Source organism: Vigna unguiculata, chromosome 1 (genome assembly GCF_004118075.2).
Source record: "Vigna unguiculata cultivar IT97K-499-35 chromosome 1, ASM411807v1, whole genome shotgun sequence".
NCBI classification, from domain to species: domain Eukaryota; kingdom Viridiplantae; phylum Streptophyta; class Magnoliopsida; order Fabales; family Fabaceae; genus Vigna; species Vigna unguiculata.
Window position 1 is genome coordinate 27,703,047 of NC_040279.1, and position 22,306 is coordinate 27,725,352.

At 29.4% G+C, this 22,306-nt stretch overlaps 2 protein-coding genes across 2 annotated transcripts; both read right to left on the reverse strand.

Moving 5' to 3' along the window:
- Positions 1-4,228: 4,228 nt before the first annotated feature.
- Positions 4,229-7,235, reverse strand: LOC114184130 (F-box protein At2g26850-like). Its single transcript, XM_028071419.1, has 5 exons — positions 5,647-7,235; positions 5,453-5,532; positions 5,127-5,299; positions 4,929-5,003; positions 4,229-4,643 (listed from the first exon to the last, which is right to left on the reverse strand). Exons 1-5 carry the CDS (start codon positions 6,319-6,321, stop codon positions 4,450-4,452), a joined length of 1,197 nt encoding a protein of 398 aa, XP_027927220.1. The 5' UTR covers positions 6,322-7,235; the 3' UTR covers positions 4,229-4,449.
- Positions 7,236-13,206: 5,971 nt separating this feature from the next.
- On the reverse strand, positions 13,207-15,403 carry LOC114165017 (F-box protein At2g32560-like). The gene is made up of 5 exons (XM_028049658.1): positions 14,770-15,403; positions 14,602-14,669; positions 14,285-14,457; positions 13,683-13,757; positions 13,207-13,549 (listed from the first exon to the last, which is right to left on the reverse strand). Exons 1-5 carry the CDS (start codon positions 15,304-15,306, stop codon positions 13,374-13,376), a joined length of 1,029 nt encoding a protein of 342 aa, XP_027905459.1. The 5' UTR covers positions 15,307-15,403; the 3' UTR covers positions 13,207-13,373.
- Between the last annotated feature and the right edge of the window lie 6,903 nt (positions 15,404-22,306).

The window sequence follows — 22,306 nt, forward strand, 5'->3', positions numbered from 1 at the left end:
CAAAAATAATTGAATATTGTACAATATTTTTTAAATTGTTGTCATACAATGAGGTTTTATTAAAATACACCTTTGTCAACATTTTTGAATGTGTTTAAAACATAGTTATAAATTTAAATCACACCTAACATCCCATTTAATAGTTATTATACTACTAAACAAAACATCATATAATGATAATGCAAAACAAATAGTATAAAAATGTCAATATAGAGTATTAATACAACCATCCCAAAATAACCATATTAATGATAACTATATTTACAACACTGCCATAAAATAGAATTAAAAGATTTTCAACTCTAAACAAAACATATAAACTAACACTAACACCAACAGATCCTACTCTGCCATCTCACTGCTATCAAAGAGAGGAGTATCCTCACCTGCATCCTCCTCTGCTCACACAATTAAGTGATCATTGCAAGAGAAGTAACCAAGCACAAGCACAGAGAACAACAAAAAGGGTAAGCTAAAGTGATTAAAAGAATCATACAATTCATTCATGAACATATTATCAACTTCATGCTTTAGCAAAATCACTAGATCAGACCAACACCGAATAAACAATTGACACTAGACTCAATTATCCGGATCTATGTATATGGCATCGGACCTCTTGGTGGTTAGCACTTGTGTGTGATTTCCAAACTCTGCAGAGTCTGACCTCAAGGGGTTATCACCCAATCACTCACAAGGTAAGTCCCTTTCACGTCTAGGACCTGATCAAGTCCAATGACTAGGACCTCTTGCTACTCCTCACGACATAATCCATTATGCTCTATCTGAACGTGAATGATTATTAGAGTTTCATGATACCTCCAATAGTGAGTCCTTATGCCCTTACAGACACTAAAAACATAACCCTTTAGAATTCCTCCTTAAAATTCTCAAATCAACAACATCTCTCATATTCGAAATCACACATTAAATTCACACCTGTTATCAAATACCATTTCATACATACTCATTCTCATAATTCATGCTTTAGAATTTAAAGTACTCATTCATCCATAACTCAACAGAAACTAAGCACTCGACTGCAATAATTCTCGCTCAAGCCAAAAGGTCTCGCCCAAGCAACATATGCTCTCTCGCTTGAGCGAGGCTCACAATAGAGAGCAATTAAAAACTCTACGAGTTATCACTTAGGCTAGACTTTCTCGCTCAAGCGACAAGTTCTCGCTTGAGCGACAACTCGAGCAAAGGGCAAAGGTGAGTTTCTAGTATTTTCGCTTAGGCGAGAGCCGCTTGCTCGGGCAAAAAATCATATTCTCAACCTGCTCTCACATGAAATCTAGAAAATCAAGCAAAAACCTCATCCACAAACATTATCATACAATTCAAGCATCAACACAACACTCTAACATGAAATCAAGGTCATGAGAAAGTAGTTCCTATACAAAATTAAAGAAAACAATTTAGCTTCCCTTACCTCTACTGAAATTAAGCTTGGTGAGAAATAACCTCAAACACTAAGGGCACAAAAATCTTTATTCAACCTACAAAATTGTAACACGAGGACACAAGGGGAGAATGAATCTCTGATTAGTCTCAGAACATAGTCAGAAATTTCAAATTGAAAGAAGAAAAGAAATCAAAACGAGAGTGTTGACTTACTCGGAGAAAGAAAGCGAAGAATGAGATCAATAGAGGACTCTGCAGGGACTTCACCTCCAGAATCTGATTGCAAGAAAAAGGAAGGAATACAAATGGAAAACAAGAAGGGCAACTATTGGGAGAGAGGGCAGATGGAAAACAATGTGAAAGTGGAGGGTGTTTTGAAGGAATTTGACTTTAGTTTTCTCACTTAGGCACTCACGGTGGAAATAACAAAAGAAAAGGAGCTCACATATAATATTTTAAAAATTTGGGTATACGTTTAAGCTATATTTGTAGGTTTAAAGATATGATCTTATACTTAGTTCACACTACTATAATATTTTTGAAATATGTATTAAAATGTAGTATAATAATTTTACACGGGTAATAAAGTGGGGGTTCTATTCCATGGGTTAGGTGAGCCTTTTTAATCCTTTTTTCATTATACTATTTGAATGATGAAAATATGTAAAAATATTGTAATCTAAATTATTAAAACCTACTAATCTAGTTTCAATTATTAATTATAATGAATTAATTTAAAATCTAAATTTAAAATGCCATTGTCGATAAATGCTTCTTTCTTTCTTTTTTTATTTGAGCCTTTTTACCACTTATACCTATCACTTTATGAGATATTATTCTTGTTGTTCAAATCTTTCCAATCTAGTTTCATGTTTTAAGGAACTTCACCAAAATAAGTCTGGTTAAATCTTGTTATTCTTCTTTGGTAGTCACACGTTCCTCTAGCTAGTTTTCTAATATTTTTACATTATTTACTTATATTCTACTTATATCTTTAAAAAATGTTATTTGTTTGATTATATATATATATATATATATATATATATATATATATATATATATATATATATATAGTGGCGGATCTTGACAAAAAATGTTGGAGGGGCTAAAGTAATATAATTTTAAGATTATTAAATTCGATCATTAGTATAATGTTTTAAGAAATGAATTCTCTAACTGAATTGATAATTAGTCTAATGCTTCAAAATATGTGAAGAAATAGAGTTTATCTTCTTTTCATCAATAGTTTCTTTTTTATTACTTTTAAAAAATGAATTTATTCTTTTATTTTTTATCGATATACTTTTCTTTTGTAAATGACATTAAAAAATAATTTATCATAGTATTTTTTTATAATTGAGACACATAATTATTAAAAAAAATATTATAATCAAGTCATAATTAAAAATCGATTATGAAAAAACACATAATACATTATTTCTTTTTCTTCTATATTCATAAAAAAAATGAATATACAAAAAAGCTCATGAGATAAAAAATAATATTTTTCGTTATTGATACAAGAGACAAGAAAGGGATGTGATAAATGACAAATGAGAGCAAAAATAATGAGTTTGTTTCTAACTTTTTTTTTCTTCAAGAACAGAAAGAAAACATATGAGAGTAAGAAATGATTACAATATTAGAGTGAGAAATTATTACAATTTATGAAGAACTAAAAAGATAATGAGAAAGAAAATAAAAATTATCTTAAAAAATATTTGGCTTAATTACTCTTTTGATTCATGTTTTGGTTTAAAAATGTTAAATTGATCCTCTAGTTTTTAGTTTTAATTTAGTCCCAATTATTGAAAAATTGATACAATTTGATCTTTTACTATAAATTTCGTTAAATTTTTTAAAACAAATCAATGACTCTTTTTTTATTAAAATTGAAACTCTTAATATATGGTTTGCTTTGTTGGTGTAATTAACATTATTGTAGGATCAATTTTTGAGAAAGAGAGGAACCAAAAAAAAAATTAAACCTAAATATTTCTATTCTTTATTATATTTAATTTTATGTTTTATTATCTATTAACACTAAATTTTGTACTTTATAAAATAAATGAAAAAATACAAAATTTAATTTTCATCAATTTTTAAAATATACTACCTACAATTTAATAAATTTTAAATATATATATATATATATATATATATATATATATATTATAAATTAAAAAAAAAATTGGGGGGGGGGGCCGGGGCACCTCCCTGCCCCCATTAAAATCCGCCAAAATATATATATATATATATATATATATATATATATATATATATATATATATATATATGAGTATTTTTAATGAAAATTATCCTAGTATCATATACTTTTAGGTTAAAATACAATTTATTCTTACACATTTATAGTTTTGTTAGTAACATGACGTGGAGTCTACATTCCCCACCCAAACCATTTTACTTCTCTACCTATGGAAAAAGATGATTTCATGTTAAATATTGACAGGACAAAGTTGAATGAAACTATGGTACAAATTTTTTCTTAATCTTGAAGCTTATAAATACCTACTTTCCTTTTTGGCGTCGTTTTGTTATTCAAGCAAGACCCAAATTCCTACACAATTTTGTTAGCTTGAAAACTAATTAAGGGTTAATGTTACTTTTTGTGGTCTGTTTTCAGCCTATATATAAGACATGTTCTTGTGGTAAATAATATTAAACTTTTATTATACTAATTCATTTTCTTTCATGTTTTGTCCTTCTTTCTTATCTCTTGTTACCCTTTACATGATATCAGAGTCTTACTTTATGAATAAAGTTTGTCGATACATGTATGAACTTCAACAACATCATTGAATGGTTGTAAAACGTATTCTTCAATAATTGCAGGAAACTGTAAAACAGTTTATACACTAAGATTTATATCGTGGTACACTTGTTACAACCTCTGAAAGGGTAATTGCACTGTTTCTTTCCAAGTTTATACCTATTGTTAGGAATGACATCGTTCTGTGACAAACTAATCCTTCACATTTTAGAAAGGGTGATCGCTTAATTTACAAAATTCTAAGTTATGAATCAATCATGTACCACAGTTTTGGTTGGCCAGAGTTTCTTCCACCTTGTAATTTCTTCCCTGTTATGCAGCTTCCTGATTCCTCCATAAAAACCATCTATTTCATTTCCTTTTTCTATATGATGCTTCCTATCTATCATGGTTTGTCTCCATCTAGATCCAGCACTGTACTGCATGAACTCCAAAATCACCATATCTGTCATCACCACCATTTTTTAATCAGTTAAACAGCTAAAACTTTGTTTAGCTGGTGTAACTCATTCTTTGTGAGTATAATAACTCACTTTGATCATGTTTTCATATGATGAAAGCACAAATTCAGTAATAACTTAACATGCTTTGTCTAATCCTGTTTACTACAAATTACAATACAATGAAAACTTGATTTTAGAAAGTGAAGAGTGGAACCAACATTTTGTGAATGCAGCAGGCAATTTGAATATGGCAGTAGCATTAAAAATGTGCAAGTGGATTCTCTTACCATTATTGTGACACCGGCAATGGTTCCCATGCCCTTGACATTGTTCCAAATGACCAATTACACCATACCACCAACCTACAAGATAATCATGACCAAATTGATTCTAATATCTGTTCTTACAGAAAGTAAGATAAAACCAACCATTTAGTGGAGACAATTTGGAAATTAGTCAAATAAGTGCACAAGAATGAGACACACCATAAGGGAACTCTTTGTTTCTTCTCCACTGAATTTCAATGTGATCTCCAGGTCTCAAATCATCCAAACAGTCAGAGATGTGAAGAGCATGTGGAGAAGAGGCAATTGGTGGCACTCTGAGTCGGTCCCATCTTATGTTTTCCTCAGTTGTCCATCTCCCATGAGGTGAATATCTGCCACAAAAGAATGGATTTATCAACCTTTAAAAATTAGGGAAAAATGGCATCCTATAAAGGTTTTGGCATGACATCAAATTCCAACCACAGGGACTGTAGGGCAGGTACCCACATAATCTCAACTTTGAAGGAATCAACTTTTCCACATACCTTGCCAGAAAAGTGTCAGATCGAGAGTCATAGCAAAGTTGGGCATCATAACATGAGAGCATGAACCCAGCATGACCGTTCTGAAAAAGGAAAGTGTGAAACAATTACACAAAATCCCAAAAAAACAAGAATTACTGTACAGATTACAGAATACTGGTACATAAGTCATAAATCAGATTTGTGCAACTAATTACCTCGCGGTTGTAGACTTGAGCCGGGAACCAAAATTTGCCACTCTCAAGAGAGAGATACAGAGCCATGAATGAATCTTCCGGTAATGAGTTACTCGACCGTGTTCCCTTTTCTGATTTTGCTTTCATCCAAACCAAGGGGCGGAAATCACCATGAAGGAAAGCAAATAATCCTTTCTGGTTTTGGTGGTTGGAGATCTTCTCTCTGGCCTTGGAAGCCACATGACATTTCCATTGTCTATACGCAGCATCACCAAACACTTTGCCCCATTTTCTCTCCATGTGTTTCTTCCATAGATGATCACTTCTACTTGTATCCCTAAGAGATGTGCACACTGCTGCCACACTGCATAATTCAGAAGGTGAAAGGTGCCCAAGGATACACTCCAACGGTAAATCAGGCAAATCCAAGAGAGAAACCTTCCCCTCCTCTTCCTCATTCTCCACCTTGGACACTGAACTGTTGTTTTTCAATGACATGACAAGAGAAAACCGAAAAAAGCTACAAGGGTTGGTTGTGCTTCCTTTTCTGAGACTAGAAAGTAGCCAACTTGAGAGGCTCCCCCAAAACCCAGTTGACCCTATTTTGGTCCCACCCTGCCCTGACGAGAGAGGCTTATTGGTGAAGGACTTGGAAAGGATGAGAAAGGAGACAAAAGATATGAGGAAGTAAAGCATTGTAATTGAGGGATTGTATATGAGAAGGGTCCAAGTCTAGGAATTTGGCAGAGAGATGAAAATCAAACCAATGAATTCCTCTTAAAGAGGAAAAAGATCCACCAATGGAAGAGTTAGAGAAATGAACAGTTTTGCCTAGCTCAGCGCCTGAATAGGCTTGGCAACTGGGTTAGTTATAGCAGTTTCCACAAAGAACACAAAACGATAATGAAGGATGCTCCTTAAAAATGTGTTAGCATCTACACACAGTGAATTCCCACAAAGGAGAGAAACAACATGTACGGGGAGTGGGAGGCAGCTGTTTAGTGATTGATGGAGAGGCCTTGAGAGAGCAAAGCAAAGCAGTATATTGGTTAGATTAGAATGATGATGACACCAAAAAGAGGCCCTGTGGATCCAAATATAAAACCAACACACCACTTCCAACCTAATATCTTAATCACACTACGCTGGGAACAACATGGTGAACTATAGTCTATAGTACATTTTCAGCCACGTGGGATGTGTTAGGGTGCTGTTTTATAACTGTACAAATTAATGCAATTCACACAAATGGATCGAAATCCGACTCGATTCAGATCCGTCTGATAACATCACACAAATGTTTCTGAGATATTGTATTTCATGGGATGTGGAACTCGACACAAAATAATAATAAATATTTAAACTGCGTTTAATCTTAAATTCTGGTAAGAAAGTGGGGTGATCTAAAGTTGAATAAGAAGTGGGGGCGTGGTTAGTGAAATGCATTAACAATAGAACGCAGAGGTGGTGGGTATGTGACAGGAGAAGTGACAAGGGTGCCATAAAAGTGTAGGTGTTCCTTTGCCTAACTCCCACCAAACTCTAGTACTGTCCACCCTAAAGACCCAGACAAGTGATTTCGTGGGATTGTGAATGAGTCCTTACTCATTTCAAGAACCAAAATTTGTGTCCTTCAACTCATTAAGACCTCATAAAATCGACCCTATTTATTGCTGTGACCGCCGAAAGGACACGGGGCCTCTTCCCATGCCTTTTGCCACTGATATTTCCTATGCCCTTAACTTCAACTTTCCAACTGCATTATTAATGTTGCCAAACACCAACCTCCTTTCACATTCATTCATAACCATTTAAATCATTAATAATAACTAATCATTCTTATAACAACTATTTTTCAATTAATATCATTCATAATGTGTCACCAGTAACTCACAATACTATATTATTGAACTATTAACTGCTGATTAGGAGGATTAATATATAATCTTAAGCCAGATATTTATATCAGTTACAAATTTATAATAAATAATGCAGAGAAACAATTCTTACTTTTATTTATTCAATATTTTTAATTTTCTTTTTTTTAAATGTACATTTCCCACATTACATGTCAAAAATATTAACTACTACGTTTGTCAATTTTGTTTCTTTTAATTTACTTGTATATGTCTTCTTAACTCTTTTTTTTCTTAATAAAGTGTTATCATCCTCTTTAACTAAAATTTCAACCTTTTTTTTTAAATTTTCATTATATACCATATATATAATTTAAATAAACCTTTATTTATGATATTATTTATATATATTAAAAAATATTTATGTAAGAAGTGTCTTTTTTTTTTACAAATTTAAGAAGAGATTTTTTTAATAGCAAATATTAATATTCTAAAAGTTATACTTTAAGGATATAAATTAAAATTTTAATCATTCAGTTGTTTATTTCTAAAAGTTGCAACATTTTCATAATAGTTCTTTCTTTGAGTCGTTTTTACCTTCTCTATAATTTTTTATTTATTTTTAATTAGGTTTCAGTAGTTGCAAAGTGATTAAATTTAGATTATTTTAAGTCAATCGAAATTTGTTTGAAGCAAGTTTTCATGTTCTTCTAGAATCTTTCTATTTTTTTTTTTCTCCTTTTAATTTAGTATTCTAGGATTTCACATGTTCAATCAATTAATAAAGTTTTTATATCAATTAGTTGAGTTTTAACAAGTATGTTGATTTGTTAGGTGGGGTTGTTCTTAGTATTTGAATTTTTTGTACAGTTTACAATCTTTTCTTATTTAGAAGTTATTATTATCTGGAGGATAAGGAACTAGTTAAGCAATACTTCTGAGTTAAGTTGAAGTTATTTTCTATAACTTTTAATTGCCAGATAGCACTATTATTTATTGGATTATTAAGATTAAATATGATTTTAATTAATTAGTTTTTTAAATGTGTTAATGCATATTTTAATTAATTGATAAATCTTTTATGTGTTGATCAATGGTCTGATAAGCCAATAAATTACTAATTATGTCAAAATTGTTTGATTTCCGATGTTATAACAACTTTAACACTAATAAAGAGTTGGACTAATTGAAATAACAACTTTTTCTGCTAATTAAACTAATAAAACTTTAGATATTCATGGGTGGAAGTAAAAAAAGTGCTCTAATAATAAATTAGAAAGGTTCATGATCTAGTCACATCCTAAACGACTTTTGAAAATTAAAAAGAATATATATATATTTTTTTAAAAGATTAATTTTAAAAGAAAACTTATAATTTTAATATGTTATCATTTTAAAGCCATTTATCCTAAATTAAAAAAAATCTTATAACACTAAACTAGTTAGGATTATAATAAGAACTAAAAAATAACACTACAAATGTTAAAAATATAAAAAATCCAAGTCTTGTGAAAAAAAAAATATTGGAAGATATTCAAGACATTTTTAAAACTAAAAAAAGGAAGAAAATCCTGTAATACATATCTATATCAAGAAAAGTTAAATACAATTTCTAGATATCTTTAGTTATTTTAAAAGATAAACATTCTACTTTATTTCTAAAAAATTATTTGCGTTTATTGTTTTCTTAATTAGTATACCGGTGTGCATGGTTATAAAAAATAGATAAAAAATTCTAATATTTTCTTATTATTAAAAGAATTCATGTAACACTAAAATGATAATCACGTTATTCTTACTGGCAAAAACACGGCAGGCATTATTGCAACCATACATGGTGTCCACACTTTTTATTTTTTTGTAAAAATTTGAGTTAAAATCAATAGAATATATAATTAATTTTTAAAATAGTTATTAAATAAAATAATGATTAAAAATACAAAATATTTTTAAAATAATGATAAAAAATAAATTATTTATAAAATAATTAATTTTTAAAATAATAAATAAAATTGAAAAAATAAAACATACATACAAAAGAGATTTTTAACATAACTATTAAAGATAAAAGAGATTTTAGAATAATAGTTAAAGGTAAATTATTTTAAAAAATTAATTAATTTTTAAAATAATAATTAAATATAAAATTGAAAAAATAAAATATGAACATAAAAAAAATCATCTCTATATATTGTTATAGATGTAAATTCTACTTATTCAATAACTTTTGTAAAAAAAAAGAAAACTATTATTAATACTTGCTAAACTTTCCTATTATTGGGTATTAATAAAAGTAATGAATAATTATTTAATTTTTAATATAATTAAATATTTAACTATTATTTTCTCAAACATTGAAACAAGGACTGCCATTAAAATTACCCCCACCGAAATCACTTTACTTGGTATTTAAGTATACAACGACGTTGCTTAAACGTTTAATTTGTATTTGTATATGCAATTTTCTTTTTATCTCTTAAGATTTAGAGATGACATGTAGTTAATTTAGGGATAATATGTCACGAAACATATTAATTCTAGGTTTACCATCTTGGTTTGAATTAAATATTAGATAATAAAACAAAGTCCATAAACATGCGGAATGACTTCGTATTTGCATGATTAAGTTGGGTATTTTATTATACAATAAAGAGAGAGATTGAAAAAGCCATGGGAAAAATGAGATTTTACCCTTTATATGAGATAACAACAAAAAATCAGATTTCACTTTTTAAATTAGGAATGGTAAGATGTAACATAACAATATATAATGAATTTTTCTATTTAATGTATATATTTTATATTTTATTTTAATTATATTTAAAAATTACAAAAATGAATATAAACTACCTATATAATTATATATTGGGACGAACACATATTTTATCAACACAACATCACTACATCTTTCAACAACATGATATATTATAAACACTACTAATTTTATGTGACTATTATTATTTTGTTATTTTCTTAAAAATATAGAGATATACGGAGTACCTTTCCAACTAGTTTATACGATACGTGAATATGAATAAATTTTTTTAACACTAAATCTAACAAAATAGCATTCTTTTCAAGTTTTAAAGCCTTGACACAAAATTTAAATCAAGTAAATTATAGCTGATGGCAACTTATAAAAATAGACCTGAGAGACAATAATTTATTTGATGTGAGAAGAGTAGGTATAAGAAGAGACCCAATGAATCGAAGTTCATTTTATCCGTTGTTGAATTTAATATTTTATTTTTCTTTGATTAGCATGGTCACCAACTTTTTTGTTCTTAAAAGACAAGAGCTCTCAACTAAGTTTATCTTCTTAATTACTTCTCTAACCTTCCATTAGGCCAACCACCTTTTCATCCAAAATTCTATGTCAAACAAAATGTTTTATATTATAATGTTTCTATTTTAATTTATGTTATCCGAGAAACTCATACATTTTTTGCAATTTTATAAATAAGAAAAATCAATATTTTATCCTATCACAGTGTAAAAATATATTTTTTGTTAATTAACTTATACTATAATATCTTAATTTTTTTAAAATTAATTATCATAGAAGTGAATGATTTGTAATAATATGAAAAACCAATGTTGGTTATTAACTGTTTTTGCAAATTCTTTATAATATATTATAATTAAATCCTATAGTATACATGTTTATGCTTTAGTGAATACATTTGAGCATGAAAAGGTTGTTATTTTTTAGGGTATTGTTTCTTGATGATGTTGCACATTGTTTTTGAGGTAGTGAGACAAAAAGAAATTTTGAGTGCGATATCTCGTCTTGCTCAGAAAAGAAACACACTATTGTTTTGGTCCACTCACGTATTCTATATATTTGTTTCAATTATTTTTTCTTATACCCAAACCCAAGTAAAGGCATCTTCTAGTGAAAAATAATTTGTTTAATTGACAACGTAAGCAAATTGGGTTGTCACACTTCACTCCCAAAAAGCATCTCCACTACTAATTAATACTTTGTGATTAGTAATTAGGAAAGTGCTTACACAAGGCACGTAATAACCTATATATGTAAATTTGATGATTAAACCTTCCATTATGAGCATGTACACCATCACACAAAAATGTATTGGTAACTATTCATGATTCTTAATTAGTGTCTTATATAATAATGAATCCTACATGTCTTTTGGCTTAGGTAACCTACCACTTCCAATGTATTCCCAAATTCTCAGAAAGCTTCTATTTTAGTAAAGAGATTGTTGGATTTGGGATACATTTATCCTTCAATCACCTTCTTCAAAAGGAACTTTTTAGGTGAAGAAAACATAAAAATAAATTTGACAAATCATATAAGAAAAACGTATGGTTAAATTTATACACAAGTTACTTTTTACTTTTTGATGTACGCAAGCCTTATTTGAAGGGTGGCTTAGATTGAATTTGCTTGATAGTGAATTTTTAACATTACAATCGAAACCTTCTTTTAAAACTAAAAACAAATCAAGTAGATCATTTTATAATTTCATGAAGTTATAATAAAATTATTATCAAGTTAAAAAAAAAAATGTAATTTAAAGTTGGAGTTTCGGACATTCCAATGTTGAGAGTTGCATTCTCGTACTCTTAGTCAAATCTTTGTGTGTACGAAACAAAAACGATTGAACCAAGGAAAGACGATAAATGAATGGGCGTCAACTAATAAATAGAGAGATTAAGACAATGCAGTGATGGTGTTTGTTTGTTACGTGGACTTGTTCAACGCAAACAAAAGTTGGAAATAGATGCCATTAGCACAACCAAACAAGCCACAACATCAAGAACTTCATGATTAATTGTGTCCACACTTTCAACAACACATGTATGGAGGAAAATGGACTCTTACTTTCTTTTCAAACACAACTAAATTCATTGCATTGCCACCAAGCTTATTAAGCCACCCTAAAATATCTAAATTGCAAAATAAAATAATACTTTTTTTAATATATATATATATATATATATATATATATATATATATATATATATATATATATATATATATATATATATATAAAAGACAAATATAAAAAGGAATAAAAATAGCAACATAAAAAACTAGTTAAAAAGATTTGCAATAAATAATATACATGATGCGATTTCAAGTATAAGTCTAAGTTTGACATCGAGTAAAAATGAAAAAGTTGAACATCATATAAATATGAAGATTCATAAACTTATTACCTTGAGGCTTTGGGTTAAGAGTGTCAATTTCTTATGTGCGAGTTTGACTCATATCTGATTAGTGATGTATTTCTCCAAAGATCCCTCTCGAAAGACCTAATAATATTTTAGAGTTGTGTGAATTTAGTCATTTTAACCAATATGTTTCAAGATAATATTTGAATTTGTTTACATCGTTTGATACATTATATTACCTTATATTACCTGTATATTAAATATTACTATTTTTCTTTTATAATAAAAACACAAGAGACTTATTAAAAATTAAACAAGTTTAATTACATTAATTATTAACCGGGTTCAAATAATTAAATTGCTAAAGTTAAAATTTTGATATCAAGACTGTATTTTTTTACGATATATAGTAAAAGTGAAATATAGCAATATTTATTATACTAAATTGACTATTTATCTTATTAATTTTATTTATATGTTATTATTTTTGAAATGGACTTGATATTGTTAAACTCTCCTTAATTATGACTTCGATCTCTTTCTTATCATATCATTTTCTATATTTCATTACCACTCATATTCATCACACATGACTTTTTTTCTCCTCATTGTTTCAAACTATAATGAGAAGTTGAAGAGCAATGAGAGTGTAAGATGTTAGAAACACATTCTAATTATGACACACGTTTGAAGAGAAAGGTATTATGAAAATGAATTATAGGTCCATTCATACGAACGGTGAAGACATCATCTAGATGCAAAGAGGTTGTTCCACTTTTCGATCTCCTCCTCCTTATCAAGTTTTCTGATTCCACCAAACCAACTAAGCATTGAAACTTGTTCCTCATACCTGTTTCTGTTCAACACTGATCTTTTATTTATACTACCTGCTAGATATTGCTTGAATTCTACTACTAGATTGTCTGCAACAGAGTTAAACATAGCACCAATGAATTTCATATTTTTGACCCTCTAGAAGAATAAACAACTTTTGAAAGCAAGGGTAAATATATGTACATCAAAATCAATGAAACTTTTGAGGTGAATCTTACTTACCACTGTATTGGCAGCGGCAATGATTCACATTCTGGTTGCATGTTTCCAAATGACCAATTACAGCATAGCACCAATCTATATTACTCATTCAAAATAGTAAAGAAATTAATTACAAAGAATGATAATTTGTTAATCATAGTCAAATTCTTGATATGAAGTTATGGTGAATAAAAAATAACAAGGAGCATATACTCCAACAGTGGTATCAGAACCAATGGTTCAAAGTGACTGACCGAATACCATTACACAAAAAAGAAGTCACTGAAGTAACTGACCGAATAACCACACTCAAAAAGGGGTCACTATACACCTGGAGGAAAATATACCATACCATATGAACAAAAAAGTGACTCATCCTTGAGAGGAGATTGTTGGGAATAGTCCAAGTGAGTCAAAGTCTTACATTGGATAGAATAGACAAAGTTAAATACTATAAAAAAAATACATAACACCATTGTCTTAAGGTTTTTGTGTAAAAGTGGTGTCAAATGTCTTATATGTGTAAGACTAATATCATGTAACCATATGGAACATAATTTCTCGATGTCTATAACCATAACCCAAATGACCTAAAATATATAACCCAACAATTAATTACTTACAAAAAGGGGATTCTTTGCGTTTTTTCATTTGAATCTCAATTTGATCTCCTGGTTTCAAATCATTCATACAGTTAGACATATGAACCTCCCTTGGAGAAGTATCAACTGGTGGTGATCTCAACCTATCCCACTCAATATTTTGCTCACTCATTCGCCACCCACCAGTTTGAGACCTGTAATATTGCATATATGCGATAAGTCTCAATCCAGATCATGAGAGAGTCTTTAAGAGAATCATTAAAATAGTTGATTTCCAATAAATTTTACTGAATTATTGGAAAAAGAGATTGGAAAATAATTGTCAGAAAGAGGGTTACCTTGCTTTGAAGGTGTCTCTTTTAGAGTCATAGCTGACTATGACATCATAACAGAATAGCTTTGAAGTCTACAACCAAAGTTATGCATCATATATAACCATTAATTAGTGTTATGTTACCCTATACACTTGAAAAACAAAACACACAATTATGATTAGTTAGGGTTACCTTATACATTTGAACAGGAAACCAGAAGCGACCAGTTTCAAGACAGATATACAAAGCCATATTTGAACAATGTTTAAACAAAGTAATGAAGTCAATGAAATTTTCCAAATAAGAGTGAAAGCTTAGGAAAGGCCAAACACCACTGAAAGAGCCACATGATCCACTCTGATTCTGCTGAAGTGAGAAGATGCTATGTGTGTTTGCAATTTTTGTTGTGTGCCACTGCCACTCTTGGTAAGCAGCTTCACCAAGTAACCTACCCCATTTCTGCTTGATCAGTTTCTCCCACAAAGCATCACTTCTGGTTTTGTCCCTCAAACTGGTACACACTTGTGACACTATAAACAAATCCTGTGCTGAAAGACACTCAAGAATGCAAAGCAAGGTCCACTCAGGCAAATCTAAGAGAGAATAAACTTTGCAATCTTTTTGCTTCTCCAGTTTTGATACACACTTCTTCTCAGGTGACATTTTGGTTTGCTGAAAACTTAAAAAATACCCAGATATAGTTTGAAATGATTTAACAGCTTCCACCATACAAATCCAAAATTGGAAGAAAGAAAGCAATGATTAAAGACGAAGCATATGTGAAACTGGATCTCCCATCACAAACATGGCTTATTGAATTGGAAAGTCAAATTTTGCCTTTGTCTTTATAATTGACACCTTAATTTAGTCCTTTGTTAAATAATATCGAATCGATTAAGAAAGTAATTTATACATGCTTTTTAAAATGACAAATGAAAATATCTAAAATTAAATAAGATATTAAAATAGCATATAGTTTAAGACGTATGCATGTGTGACCACCGGTGAATTTTACTGAAATTAAGAAAGATAAAATATAATTAAATGATTTCGATGATTTGGTCTGAATTCAGAGGCACCTTGAATGCACCGTTAAATGATTTCGATGATTTCTATGTCTTTTTTTCATTTTCTATTCATCCATGGTTCTTGGTAATGTGTCGTGGTTGGTTGGTCTTTTGGACTTTTCGTTAAAACAATAAGAAAGTTTGTCTTCCTAATTATTAGATTGGTAATGGGTCGAATTATGATTAGTAATTTCTTCCCTTAAATGAACTTCATATCATTTAATTTTAAAATTGATAATTAAATGTTTTTAATAGAACAAAATATTTCCTAATTTTTAAATAAAAATATACTTTTCTATATTTATAGCTATTTGATTTATCATTTTGGTGTCTATATTTAATTATCACTTTTGCTCTTTAAATAAATATTATTTTTTAAATAAAAATAATGATTTTATCAATTTTACTTATTAAGTCTTCATTTCTTTAAATTTAACTGTTTCGCTGGCCCACAACATAACCTAATTGAATGATGACCTAATTTATATTGCTCACTCATGAGAGAGTTTCTGACCATTTGGAGTGATGCTTTCGCTTTTCATTTGGTATTCTCATTAAAACTTTATAAGTTTCTATTCCGAGCCATATATCCTTTTATACTCATTTTACTAACCTGAGTATAACCTCTAGATTAAATTGGTTGAGTCGGTGATTTTTAAATGTCGGTGATTTGACATTTAAAATATATGAAAAGAATCACTCCTTTATTTTACCCATATAATCCAACTTGAATCATTGATCCCGATTCATTTTACAAGTTTTTCTGTAAATTACCCTGTTTTAAAAATGCTTTCTGGATCTTTGATCAATGATTGATATTTTACTACTTTAACCCTCTTATCCAATCTTTTTTTTTGTTTTAGTGTTTGGGTAATTAAAAGTCATTTGGACTTTCCCGCCTTTAGGATTGGTGGATGGAGGGAGTATTGTACATCGAGTTGATAGATGTTGCATGCATTAATAAATGTTACATTAGTTGCATTATAATAATTTTTTAGTTTGTAAAGGTGATGTTTGGTGGTTCCTTTCTTTGCATTTCCTAAGTTTCTTGAGGTATGATATTTTCGTTCTTTAGTCTTTCGTTTGTGGTTTAATTTTATTGACTACTGCAAAAGTTTTAGTTTTCAGTTGTTACTTCCTCTAGGTTTCCCGAGTTTCATAAGGTATAACATTTATGTTTTTCGTGTCTTGGTTTTTGTTTGTGTTCCTAAGGTTTTGTTTTGTTTTATAGTTTTGCTGAGACATTTATATGTTTTTAGTTTTTGGTTGTTATTTTGTGTTTGAGTTTTACGTTGGTGTTCGATGGTTTTCTCTGTATTTGTTGAGTTTGATGAGGTATACATTTTAGTGTTTTGTTTATTGATATTATTGTTTTTGGATTTCCTTTATTAACTATTGAGAATGTTTTATTTTGACATTTATGAGTTTTGTGACTTTGCTTTCGATTGTGTTTATTACAAGAAAAATTGATATTATCGATGATCATAATTTGTCAGTAATGCTTAAGTTTTGTTATTAAATCAAAATTACCGATTGTCAAAAATCTGTTGATAATATCTTCATCAATAAATTTTATCGACGACTTAATAATTCTATCGGTAATTGTCGACAAAAATATCCGTCGATAGGTACGAGTTACTAATTTTTTGTTTGTTTCAAAATTGATTATTTTTTTGATTTGAATTCGAATTTTATTGAGCCATTCATAGATTGACTTTTATTGGTTTTTATTGGATTTTTATTATTGTGAATGCTTTAATTAGACAAAAACATGTGTAATTTATTTAAATAATTAAAATAAAAGAAGAACCTTACAATGATTATTACACAAAAAGAAAACAATTGAAGGGACAAAATATAATATAAGATAACATTGATGATGATGGTTGAGGACATGTTTGAGATATCTGGACCTTAATGAAACATGGAAAAAGCCATGAAAAGGCATATCTTCCCACTTCCATGTGATTAAACCAATGATGATCACCTTCGATGCACCTATAACAATTCCAAGTAATATCGCATAAAAACAAAAAATAAAATCACTTGCACGAACCACCATTTTTTAGAAAAATATCACCTGCACAAACAATGCAGAAAAAAATATAGAATCCTTTCCAACACCATTTGCACGCATATCACAGATCTAGAAAAAAAAAATACAAAGAACAAAGAATGTTCATCTTCCCAACGCCAAGTTTCGAACAGAGAACGTTCATCCTCCCAACGTCAAGTTCCAAACAAAGAACGAAGCAGTAAAGAACAAAGCAGTGACGTGGTGGATCTTTACCGTAGAGAGAAACCAACTGAGGAACAAACCTCCGCTCAAGGGTGAGGTGGAAACGACACCAATGGGCTAGTTGACGGTGCTTCTAGTCGCATTTCAAAAGCGCCAGTGGTGAAGGCGTGAGGCATCGTGTGAGAAGATGAGATCAATGAAGACGAAGAGGGGTGAGGCATTCGTTTGCAAAGAGGCATTAACGATGGCACCGCCATCGGAGGAACTCCTGTAGTAGCAGATGTTGTCAGCGACAACTTCATTTAAGCAGGAAAGGAGTGGTTGTAGGAGATGAGGTTGAGGTTATGGTTCCTACATACTTCCTTTGACGACACTTGAGAAGGAGAAATAGTGAATTAGGGTTTGTGAAAAAAGGAGAAGCAATTAATTAATTTCTTTAAGACTCGTCCAGAAAATTCGTCGATAAATTAAATTTATCGATGAATATAAATTCGTCGGTAAAATTTTATCGGTAATTTTGAGAATTTTTGTAGTAGCTCCTGTGGTTTGGATTTGTTTTTTATCGAGGATCATACAATTCAACCATTTTGTCAAGTTTAATTTCATGCTCAACAAATATTTAAAATTTATTAGGCAAAACTATATGTCAGTTGTTCAAAAACATGAAAAGGAAACCAACATTAGTAACTATACATATACATATAGATGACCAATATAATAAATAAGAAATAAAACATTATACCCTTGGTGTCGATAAATTGACTTTGAAGGATTGAAAAAATCTTGTTGAAGATATAGGATCAGAGGTTAAAGTAAAGCTTGATTGTCCTATCAAAGGATATTGGATCTCATTTCAATCTAAGTCAAATGCTCTTAATAAAAAGTATATATGCCCACAATACAAAGTACAGACATATCCAACATCATCTAAATCATAAAACCTTAATATTTCATAGGCAACATGAAGCTTCCTCTCAGCCAAAAGTGTTTCCTCAAACTCGATGTTAAGGACGTCTTTCCTAGTATTTGAGATAAAGTTCATTCCGATTAACAATGATTTACCCTATTCCATAAAGAAACCTTCATCAAACACTTGAAACTCTTGTGATAAACAACACTTTGAATGATTAACATTTAATAAAAACAAAATTTGTTGTTTAGAAAGAAAATTATTTTGGTAACAGAAACTATTACTGTAAAAAGAAAATTGTCTCGAACAAAATCCCATTTTAAACAAAAAATACAGAAAATAGAAGTAATTGAAATCCATTTACACTAACCTCGGATGGATCCATGAGCATGATCAAGTTTTGGAAAAAAAAAATTAAAACTGAAGCGCTTCCAAGTTGACTTTTTCTCCTTCGTGAAACGACATCAGATGACATTAAAATTTCCTTTTTTCCTTTTTGATGAACGTATAACAAACACTTACCAAATCTAAGGGCACTCCAGAAAATCAAAGTGCAGAGATACTGAAAAGAGACATAATAACTGTTCCATGCCACCAAAACCAAACTCTTCATATTCATTCTGAAAATGTAGTCATTTTAAATTGAATTAAGTTTATTTCATAAAACAGATCTAAGCAATGTCAGATATAAATTATATTAATAGTTAATCACCAAAATTATTAGTTAAGCATGGCCAAAAATTAAAAGTTAATCAACAATTATACAATACAAAATAACTAACAAAAATATATCATTTATTGTTAATTATACAAAATATATCTTTGTTTATATGAACTAATTATTATTAAATAATCCAATTCTATATTTTAATAATATATTTATAACTCTACAACACAAAACCAATAAAAATAATCATTGAAATCAATTTTTCATTTAAATATAATAACAATAATATTTATTAAAAAAAAAATACACAAACCATAAAAACATGATGCACGAGTCTTGTACCATGCAGGATTTGTGTGTTAGAATTGTGTTAATAGTGGAGCGTGTTCTTATGCATATTGGTAGAATGATTACAGAGGGGCTTCTCCTACACCCCAATGATTTTTCCTGTACATCAAAAAGTTTGTCAATTCTTACTTTGCCCTCCATGTATAAATAAACAAATAAATATCATATTTATTAAATCTTTATCTTAATAACTAAAATAAAATTAACTAAATTTTTAAAATTATTGTATCATAAAATAAAAAATAAAAAATTGTGGTTTAACAAACAAACGTAAAACGGATGTCCGGGAACTTGGACAAAAATTTTAGGGGCGCCAAATTAAATTTGTTAGATCTATTTTTTTTAATTAGAAAAAAAACTTTTATTTTTTCTTTTCATTTTCTCTGCTTAAAACAAGCACACATTATAGTAGAATTCAAAAAAATATCACTATCCTTGGTTATTATATCATACCAAATCATGAGTTTAGTTAATGTCGATGCAATTTTTTTTTCATCTTTATCACAAACTTTTCTCTCTCAAAAAAAGAATCAATTCTTTTACTCTTTATCATAATCTTTCTAATATAAATTTATCACTTCCCACCTATTTAGAGAAAAAGAAAAATTATATTCACAAATCACAATTATCACAATGCAAAACATAACAAAACTCATACAAATTTAATTAAATAAGCAACACTGTATAAATTCAAAATTTTTAAAAAATTTACCATAGGCAGCAGAAAACATAAAATTCCTAAATTTCATAATTAAGGGTTATAATAATTTTGGGAAAAATTATAATTAAGGTTCATACAAATTTCATAAAAAAAATCCTAAAATCATAATTAGGGTTTATATTAATTTGGGATAAACTTAATTTGGAAGAAACATCCTAAAAAGAATAATAAATTTAACATATATAAATTATAATAAGATACTAACCTTGATATGTGAAAGATCATATGTGAGAGATAATCCGAGAATGTATACTTCAATCTCAAACTATGTATTCCCCAACCTCTCATGTGGATAAAAGATAAAATACAGGAATGATTGATGTATTAAATAGATGAGAGAGAAAGTTTACTATTTATTTTTACTGTGAAGGACAAAGTAAGAATTAAAAAACATTTTAAGACTACAGGAGAAAATATTTTGAATACAAGGATAAACCCCCTTATAGAGAACATGCATGAATCAACTATAGGAGGGGTTTTCTTCTAGCACCCCCAATATTTTTTCTACACGTCAAAGTTTTTCTTAAAATTCAAAATTGTCCTTTGACCAGTTTGAAATTTTAAATCAATCACTTCTCTCTCTTATTTAATGAAAACTACTCCCTCACTTTCTTTTAACTTAACAGTCGTCCTCACCCCCAAACCCTCTGCCTCACTCTCCTTACTCTCTAAGCTTGCCTCTCAAGCCAGTCTTCACTGGTTTTGTTCTCTGGTCTCTCCTCTTCCCCTCTGCCATTCCTCTATATTAACACATGTACTGATACCCCTTTGTAGTTTTTCATTTTTTGTGTTGTTGTTGCTATGTTTGTCATCCATCTATATGCATAAGCATCATTTAGTTGATTGGAGTATAGATCTGTGGGTATCCATGTCTGAAACGAAAATCACAAACCAGAAGTCGACTTTCGCAAGTGATTTAATTTCGGAAATCAATTTCCGTAAGCCACAAGATGACAGAAGTGGACTTCCGTAGACCAAGATAAATTTTGGAAGTGGACTTCCGTAAACCACTATGAACAACACGAAAATGGCACCACCAGAAGTCGACTTCCGTAAGCCATCAATACTGGAATTCGACTTCCATAATTTAAATTGACTTCCGTAGTTGAAGGTGACTTTCGTAGTTAAAAGGGACTTCCATACAAGTTGAATGATTTCCGTAAGAGAACAGTGACTTCCGTAAAAGAGGGGTGACTTCCGTAAGTGTTGTGCTCGGAAGTGGACTTCCGTAGGTGTGTGAAAAATATTACCGAAAGTCGATTTTCGATAAACAGAATTGGACAATGTTGGCTTAACTCACTGAATGTCGACTTCCGAAAATATTCGATTCCGGATGTCGACTTCCAATTGCTTTTTTTTCAATTTAATTTAAATTTTTAATATTTATTATTTTATCATTGTTGTTATATAATTTTTTAGGTTAAGTTGTATTTTTTTTGTAGTTAATTTTAATGTAAATAAGTTTTAATATTAATTAATTATAATTTAAATTAATTATAATTTAGAATAATTATAATTTTAATTATTTACGATTTTAAATAATTTTAATTTTAGTTAATTATATTGTTGAGTAAATATAATTTTAATTAATTATAATTTTAAATAATTATAATTTTAAATAAATTTATTTTAATTATTGGGGTGTAGCGGTACATGTACAAACCCTATCAGTTAATTCATGCAGCCAACTATTTTTGCCACTTCATAATTATTTAATTATTATATTTATCTAATTAAATTTTTTTATTTTTTAATTTTTTAATAACATAAATGAAAA